Source organism: Pterocles gutturalis, unplaced genomic scaffold, assembly GCF_000699245.1.
Source record: "Pterocles gutturalis isolate BGI_N339 unplaced genomic scaffold, ASM69924v1 scaffold31365, whole genome shotgun sequence".
NCBI lineage: Eukaryota > Metazoa > Chordata > Aves > Pterocliformes > Pteroclidae > Pterocles > Pterocles gutturalis.
The window spans coordinates 7,609-16,693 of NW_010146834.1; the positions used below are offsets into that span (position 1 = coordinate 7,609).

The 9,085-nt window shown below is 43.1% G+C and overlaps 1 protein-coding gene across 1 annotated transcript; it reads right to left on the reverse strand.

Moving 5' to 3' along the window:
- Window positions 1-751: 751 nt before the first annotated feature.
- On the reverse strand, window positions 752-7,766 carry LOC104470825 (transgelin-3-like). The gene is made up of 3 exons (XM_010085881.1): window positions 7,676-7,766; window positions 5,059-5,161; window positions 752-893 (listed from the first exon to the last, which is right to left on the reverse strand). The coding sequence occupies exons 1-3, from the start codon at window positions 7,764-7,766 to the stop codon at window positions 752-754; spliced, it is 336 nt and encodes a 111-aa protein (XP_010084183.1).
- Between the last annotated feature and the right edge of the window lie 1,319 nt (window positions 7,767-9,085).

Below are 9,085 nucleotides of genomic sequence, written 5' to 3' on the forward strand. Positions count from 1 at the left end.
GTGTGGGTGCCCAGCTGCCGGCTGGAGTCAACCCAGCACACTAGGTCAAGGGAAATCCAAGCTAAATTGGGTGGGACTACATGAATCAGACTCAATAGATAATATATCTTTTCTTCTTTTTGGGATCTTACATTGGGTGTGGCCTTTAGACAAACACTAACTTGAACATGGAACACAGACTGTGAAAACTATAGCAAGGAGTCACTTGGAGATGGCTCTGAGTTAAGAGATGAGACAGATCACACATTCAAAACATTTAACTCCTCAGCACTGTACCATATGGTCATTGGTTTTATTTGCTTTTAGCTCCTTTAAATAATGAGTCTACGAAGTATGTTTAATTTGCATTTATTCTTAGGTCAAACAATATCATCACTGAATTTAAGAACGAGGTTATTGGTTGAAATACAAGTGCGGTGTAAGACAAATATGGAAGATAACACTTTGCAAATAAATTAATACAGAATAATTGTCGTTGCATAGTTCAGAAGTGAAAAGTAGGAGGCAGCAGTGCGCACGTGCTGTGAACTGACACACACCACCACGAAACCCGAAGTTCCTAGATGAACTCTTGTAGCTGCAAATAAAACAAACCAAACCAAAAATACCCCAAACCGTAGAGAGCGCTAACTATTAAAAACCAGGCAGAAAGGGCACTAACAAGATTTTTTTTCTTTTTTTTTTTTTTCTTTTTTTTTTTTTAACAGACCATGCTGCAGAAGGAGTGTTTTCTCTACAGGCAGAGATGCTTTCAGATAATCTGCCTTGGCATCCCATAGCCTGTCATACCCGACTGTGATGCTCCTTTGTTGCTGCCCATCTGAAGGCCTATTACGTTCTGTCCCTGACGAAGCTGCTCTTCTGAAAATCCTCGTCGATTCTGCTGTGCTTTCCTGTCCAGATGCAGACAAAAAAGCAATATACCATCATTCTGCATATGCCCAGAGGATCATGAAAAGCAATCTGAAATTGTCTCATGTTAACAGACGTGTGTGTCCCCTGTAATGCAATATTTCATTTGCATGATCCCATGGGCTGGACCATACTGGCTGGGCTAATTGCTTTCCTGCAGTTAGAAGTAATACTCTAGTCAAACCAACTACACTTCAGACTTTCACTGTAGCACTTCCTGCAGAACCCCAAGGGACTTCCTCAGCAGCTATGACAGGTGAATTATTTATGTAGTGCTGTATCATGTAGTCATGATAGGATTAATTCGTGTTAAGCCCTGTAGCCCTTAAAAGATGTAGTCCATGGGATCTGATCGTTGAGACACCCACCTGTGCTGTAATACAAGTTGATAGCCATCTAGAGCAACAGTACAAATCAGTATTATTTAACTCCGTGTAGTAAATAAGAGCTGACTATACCCAGAGAAAGAATGGGACAGAGAAGTGACGCTCATTTTTGCAGAGTGGATGATAGTTGCCCGCAGGACAGAACAATTGCTCTGTTGCCATTTCCAGATCTCTCTCCTAAGCAATAGACTTTGCCCTTTGCACCTGTGTCTTAAATGTATGACAGTCTTTTATCTTCTGTCAAAACATACTGAGCACTTTTGTTCTGTGTCCCTGGTCTCAAAAGACCTTTGCTGTAGTTTAAAAGGAGACTCGTTCCCCTGCAAATAGCACCCAGGGCAAAAGTGGCAGTTAAGAAGAAGCACAAAAGTTTGTACTCTGCTGCCTTGCAAGAAACTGTTCGTATTAGATCAATCCTTCATTTATACAAGGCCGGGAAAACAAGTCATTTGGAAGGGAGAAGGATCAGTCTGTTGCTGCCAAACAAGCTGCAAGAGTCAGCAAAGCCCCAGACTGAGGGAGGCTTTCCATCAGCCAGACTCTACTCCCACCCAGGTACAATCCCCCCTGCTGTGTCTGTTTGTCCTGCGATCGGTTTACTCTGCAACATCTCATCAAGTTACAATTCCCCTTTTCTCCCCACCCCACCGCTAGATGTGAATGCTAGATTAGGTGCCTGCTGTGACTGAAAACCATCAACATGATCCTCTCTGGGAGGGTCTGATCCTGTACTGTGCTGAACACCCTGGCTCCAGCCCAGAAAAGCACTTAAACTCTTTGCCAGGCTCAGGCAGTTCAGGTCACTGCAGAACCCCTCTCTGCATGAAAGCCCAGCAAACCAGAAAGGTCCACAGAAGACCAGCACTGACCTGTCATTTTTCAGAACGGGTATCCAGTGTTACTGTATAGACTAACAAGAGGGCTTACAGAAGCCCATCGCAGGCTCTCAGATCCCACAGTTCTTGTCAGAAAACATCCCATTTTAGAGAGAGGCACACAGAACTTTGGGTGCCTCAGAAAGTAACCCCCTCTCACTGCTGCTTAATTTCTTTTCCAGAATCCTTACACAGGCACCGAACTACTGCCAGGATCTCCAAGAGAGGATGTTTTTAGAACTACTCCTATTACCTAATTGAATCTCAGGTTCACTGTGTCTGCCTTTATTTTAATTAAAATGCCAAGAACACATTCTATTATTTTTTTTCTCTGTCCTAGAATTTGCAGCTGTGTTGTGAAGTCATTCCACAGAAAGTTGAAAAGTTATCTCTGAACAGGAAAAAAAAAAAAAAAAGAGAATTGCAGAGAAGAAATAAAAAGAGAATTGCAGAGAAGAAATAAAAAGAGAGGCCAAAGGGAAGTCTGGATATGCTAATAAAAGTTGATTACATAGACAGTTTGGATCATACAGTGTTATGTTACCATCATAAGCACCACATTTAGTATATGATGGTCTTACAGATAACAACATATACTTACGATTTGCCTTCAGGTTGGTGGAAATGGCCTTAACTGAGACTGTAGAAAAATTGGTGAGGGCAAGTCTATTCCCCTCACTGTCTCACCTTATTTCAAGTTCTGTTTGGCCTGCATGCCATCACCTGGCAACACCCTTACTGCAAACTGAGCCCACCCTGCAGATCTGTTAACATTTTATGCCAACTTTGCATCAGTGCTTGTGGCTGCCAAACCACAAGACAACAGACAGCCACGGGTCCCAGCACCCCGCTAGGTTGTGCAAGGAAGGGGGAATCAGGACTGGTGGGACTGGGTACGTGAGAGACTGGTAATGGAAAGTTAAATGGCTTAGCTCAAGTGTAGGGATATTATAATCACTGTAGATCCCAGCGTGGATACTCTCATTCCATTTAATCTTGACTTCTTTCAATGTAATTTAAGGCGATTAAGAATCAGCCTGAAAGCCCTGACTCATGACTAACATTGGGTGGCAGTGAGTGGGCTTGATCTGCCTGAAGGGATGGGTAAGCTACTCAGAAGACAGCTCCTGATCTGCCATATGTTATTTCTTTATAGAAATAACATCAGTTTTCCTTAAGGCAGTGGCTATAAAATGCTACTTTAGGGTCTGCAGTAGGTACGGATTGGCTATCTGAGCAGTACAGACACGACACACAGCTAGGGGAGAAGGGAGGTGATCACATCTTCATTTATGCCAATGAAAATCGTTCCCACCTACAATTAAAAGTCCAGATGAAAAATAATTTTTCCACGTAGGACTTTGTTTTAGTTACATAAAACAAATAAGCCTGTCTGAGTCATAGCGATTTCATGTCTGGTTTATATTAAAGCCTGTAACTGGATTTGAATTTTAAACCCAATTATATTCAATAAATACAAATCTCTTTGGGGACTGTACTAAGTTAATTTAAACTAATTTCATATAAAGAATACATAGGAGTTTGCACTTACTCATCTAAAATTCAGGTCTCAGCCTCACCTAACCCAGCTCAAGGTTTAAGACAAACCAAGTGAAGTTTGTTTTGCTTTTGCTGAGCCTCACCTGGACATCAGAAAATTCATGGAAACCAAAGAGAAGTAGCCAGCACTCTTTTTGCTAACATGCTTCAGATATTTCAGCATTAGAAATACTCTTGGATGGTGGGATCTCATGTCAATAATATGCCTGTGGGGCAGGAGGGTTAACTGTGGGAAGATTTCCTTTTCTTCCTGTCCCTGCTTCTCAGTCTCCCTAGCCAAAACAAATGGAGTTTTAGAGCAAATGAACAGCTTTGCCAAGGCAGAGTTCTTCACAGATAAGTGATACTCTCCAAGAAAAGAAGACGACTAGAAAATGAAATCATTTTTGGTTTGATGAAAAATGGGAAGAGGCTTTATGCTTTCTCTTTGCTCAGTAAAGGGGCACTTTAGGGGGGGCTTGCTGACATCTATGACAGCCTTGTCTTCATTACTCTTTCTGTTATCTGATGTGAGGCAAAAGTACATCTTTCCTACCAGACACTCTTATGACACACATATCTGCATGGCTGCTGCCATTTTTCTTCCCTTTTCATAAATGGATATAGAGGATTAGCTGAAACTGCTAAATAGATGAATAGCATCAAAACTGATGGCTGAATTTCCTATCTATCATTGCTATCCTTCTAAGGATAACACCAGTGGACAAGAAAGTTGTCTCTTTTTCAGTGATCAATGTGAGTCCCTCACCACAGCACGATGGAGCAGGATGCTGCACTCCTCCCTGTGTACACTACCAAAAGCCAGCCATCCAGTAGGGTCCCCATGCGTGCACACACACATGCTCACAACACAGCCTCATTTGAAAGGGGTGCCTCCGGGAGGAAACCAGAGCTGGAGCCATGGGCAATAGGCTCCTTAATCCCAGTACCAGCAGTGCTTTTCCAGCTCTGGATCAGGAGGGACACATAAGGTGTAGTGAGGGGGGGATACATAAGAAAACGGAGCAACACAGCTGCATTACACAGCTCCCACAGGGACCCTTCCCAGCAGCTCTGGTGTAACTTTAGGCTGTTAAGTTATGGTAAAATGTGGACCTAGCAGTGATGCTGATAAAGTCCGGGAGCCAAGGTAGAAAATGTTGGTGCCTGCTTGGGTCTTTGCTTCCCTCCTCTATACTCTGGAGAGAAAAATCTCTCCATGACAAGGAAATTTTGGAAAGGTTCTTACTTTCCTTTCCCAATAAATTTCCATAAAGCCTAAAGGCATATAATATTACCAGCTTCCCTGGGAAGAGAGCTCTGGGAAGCTGTGCTTTGGATTTTACCTGTGAAACCAGGATGGATCTCCTTTGTAGCAGCCGTCGTCCTTGGTAACTGCCAAACTGCCTAGAGCCATTAAGGTTCTCTGCACTGCTGCCATATCCTTCCCTAGAAAGCCAGACAGCGAAATTAATACAAGAAATCCTTGCACAACAAATAGCCTGGCACCCTGATAAACACTTCTGTCCAACATATTAACCAATTCCCTCAGCTCCCCTGAAAAAATGCATTAACAGCATTATAAATGCTATTTCACAGTTGCTGAAACGGAGGTACTGGCATGCAAGAGCTTATCAAAAGCCATTAAAGGGACAGTGTTAAAGCAAAACTTAACAATTTAGACATTTACAGGTTTCTGGGCCTATGGCTATTTTAATGCCTTCCCCCATACTATTTTAAGTCCTTCTAGATAAACCTTTTGCCAAAATTTTCTGCTAAGAAGTGATCACTTTGGTGTACAAAGAACAGTAATATACTCAGTAACATGTGGCTGAAGGAGAACAATGTGCTAAATAATTGTGCTGTATCTCAATTTCTCCACCTGTAAACCGGTAAGACTGATCCCCACCATTTAACCCCCAGTTAGTCCCTGTGCTAACAGAGCTCACAGCAGTCCTGGAGAGCTCCTGTGCAGAAAACTCGTATTAGTCCTTCCCAATTTAACCATCAAATCACCTCCTAAATCCTTTCTAAAGGTTTTTCCTAGCTATTCTATGATTCTCAGGCTGCCAAAAACCTCTGCTCTGCAGTTTCATACCTTCAGTTCCTGCCGTCCAGTCCTCCTTCCACTTTCTCCTCCCCTATGTTACCTCACTTCATTCCTCTTTTCAGGAAGTCAGGGCTCATCTCATCTTTAGCCAAGTAAAAGTTACATATCTGGTCATCACTAATTCTTTAGGTTCCCTCCATAAACAACAGAGAGAGAAAAGCTTTTCAGGGGATAATTTATCCCATCTGTTTTGGGAAGGGTGAATTTGCCTATCACTTGCTGAGAGGCACACTTTCCACCTAGCTGAAAATTCACCAGGTTTCCAAGAGGGCACCTTGCACATTTGAAATATAAGGCTCATTTTCAATAGAGGTTTGCATTTAAAAAATTGTATCCCCCCTCCTGTCTCTCCTTCCAAAATTACAATAATAAATAAATTTTCCCTTTTGGCCAACATATTTTGTTGATTCTCCCAATGAATTAAAAAAAAAAAAAGACACAGACATTTTTAAAAAATTAAGATTACTCCTTTTTTCTTCATTGTTCCCCTGCACTTTGTCACTTGGCAGGGAACATAAAGACATCAGAGTCAGACAGATTCTAACTCATTACCCAATTCAGACATGATAACTTTTGGAAAACTTTCTAGCAAAAATGAGTTGCAGCACATATTTCCAATTGTATGAGGTGGGAAGTTGTCGAAAATCTGCCTTTTGCCTCTCCCTTCTTCTGAAACCCTTCCCTAAGTGTTTCTGTGACTCCCCTCCCTTTCTTTCTGTTCCAGTTCTTCCTCTTTCATAAAATAACTTTAGTTAACAGATCTGATTTTGACTGTAAGTTCTTCATGTGGGAAAATAAGTAATCCATAAAACCATGAGATACTAGAGACATCATGATGATAACAGATTTCAGAAATACCTCCAGTAGACCAATATTAATGAAAATCAATGCAGACCAGCTGGAGTGTAGAGGGAAGTGAGCTTTGCCAATTCTTTGTTTATGCTATGCATCACCCTGATTATAGGCAGATGAAGTTGAGGGCTTCAGTTCATACAAACCTAAATGCATGGCGCACTGGCTGAGGTGACGAAGACACCCTAAAGCTGAAAACATCTAGCAGCTTCCAACTGTGGCTGTCATACAGCCTATTAAAGTTTATAGCAATCCTATCTGCAGGGGACCATTTGCTCAGAAAATAAATTGTCAGCCATCCAGAATGCTTGTTTTATGTATTTGCTAACACAAACTGCATCAGACGGGGTCCTAGCTTAAGGGGGCAGCTGAAGAGCCGACATCCCACACATGCACATACACAGGTGCACATGGAAGAGTGCGAGGCAGAAACACTCAGAGCTCCCTGAAGCAGCAGATGTACCATATGTGGTAACAGATGCCACATACAACGTCCTTGGGATGCCTCCCTTATAACAGGGAGTACGGTGACTGACTGGGATAAAGAGGGATGTGAAGAAAGATTTAAAAGGGAATGAACTGAATAATGACAGGAAGCAAAGAAAAAAAGAAAAAAGAAACAAAAGACGGGTAGCAAAATATGATGATCAGCCTCACGGGGCCATCTGTCAGCCCCCCACCGGCTCTGCACTCAGCTCTGCTTTATTTGTCAGTGGCGAGTGGGAGATGCTGCAGGGGAAAACAGACCGAGTGGGAGCCGAGTGCCACGTGACAAAACAAAGCCACGGCCACAGCCCTGCTTTGCAGACCCACCTCGCTGCCTATGAAGGATGCTGCAGGTGAGGGAAGACCCCAAATCTGTGTGGTCTTCTGACATTTGCCCTCTTCCAGCAAAGGATACAAGGGGCTCAGTGGTCAGCGTAAAAAGGGCTGTGAAAAATTTTAAATCTGCTCTGAGAAAGTCACCTACCACTGCAGCCACCTGACAGAACGGATCATACGCATTCTCTGAAGACAGACTTGACTCTGGCATTGCAGAAAATTGCAGTCGGTGCCTTCCTTCAGCTCTGGTACCTGCTCATTGACAGCCATGTGGGCCACCTGCCCAGCCCCCACCCTCAGCCTCCCTGAATCATGCTGCAGGGCCCCATGCTGATGGCATTTCTTCTGCATCTTCTGTGTCCTCTGCAGCCTGCTTGGAATAGCACGGCCCGGTAGAAGATCTTGGCACTGCCTGTAGAAGGAAGAAGGGCCCTCTGCTTGTTTCTTATGCTAAGCCATTCTCTCTGGGGGAAACCTGTCTGGAAGGCCTTCTCCAGGTCTAGAAAGGGGAAGGTTCAGACCCAAGGATGGAGAACTACTCTACACCATAGCCCTGAAGTGCTGTTTTGTAAAGGCTGAACAAGTACCCAGAGGTACAGCTGCCTCTTGCCTGCCTGGAAATACACCGGGGAGGTATCTGTAAAAAACAGTGATCGTAATATCTTGGCCATGGATTAGGGAAAGCTGCTCAGCACAGTACATTTATGTAAGAAAGGATGGAGAGAGAGGTGATACTTCTCCTGGAACAAGAAGTTGCAGAGATGAAGAAAAATGCACCAGATGGACTGGGTGATATTGAAACAGCCAACATCAGATTGCATGCTAAAACATTTCCATTAATTATTACCAAGAATTTCAAAGCAAAAGCTCTCGGAAAACAATTAGTGTCAGAGAAAAGCTGTTTTTCAGTCACACACACTTTTTTTTTCTCTGTACACATACATTGATATCTCTTTCTAAAGGGGTTATGGCCTAATGTGTAGAACTGATGTAATTATGAAATAGTGAAAAAGAGACTGTCCTTTCTGTCCAGCTAATGCATCCAGGTTCGGATGATTCAGCCCTGAAGCAACACAGATGCTAGAGGTCAGAGTTATGGTTAGACACAAAAAGCTTGCAGTGATTCACTGCTGGAGAGACATACTGCTTCATCTCAGCACTGAAATGAGCAGCAGGAGGGATGAAAAGGGAGTGGGAAGGTGAGGAGACACAGATTAGCTTTGGGAAGTCCTAAAATAACAGTGGAGAAAAGTCTTGTATGTCTTCCTCCTAGGTTGAGAGTTGTGTTTTGACTTCCTCTCCTCTGGAAGTTACTAGCTTTTTTCCTTACATCTGTTGAGAAAAGGTGATGAATGAAAGGAAGAAAAATGAGGAGAGAGCCACCATCATTAGGAGCTTTTTGTCTTCAAAAGGAAGCCCTTTTCATCATAAGGCTCAACGCACCATACTTTTATTTGCATGGTGTGAAGCCATTACTACATGCAAAAGACTGCAAAGAACAGCATCTGAAATGAGCTATTATCATCCCTCACAAGATAGATGGAGCTTCTCTTTCAGCAGCCTGCTAGTTGAGCCGGGGGTGGGTGGGG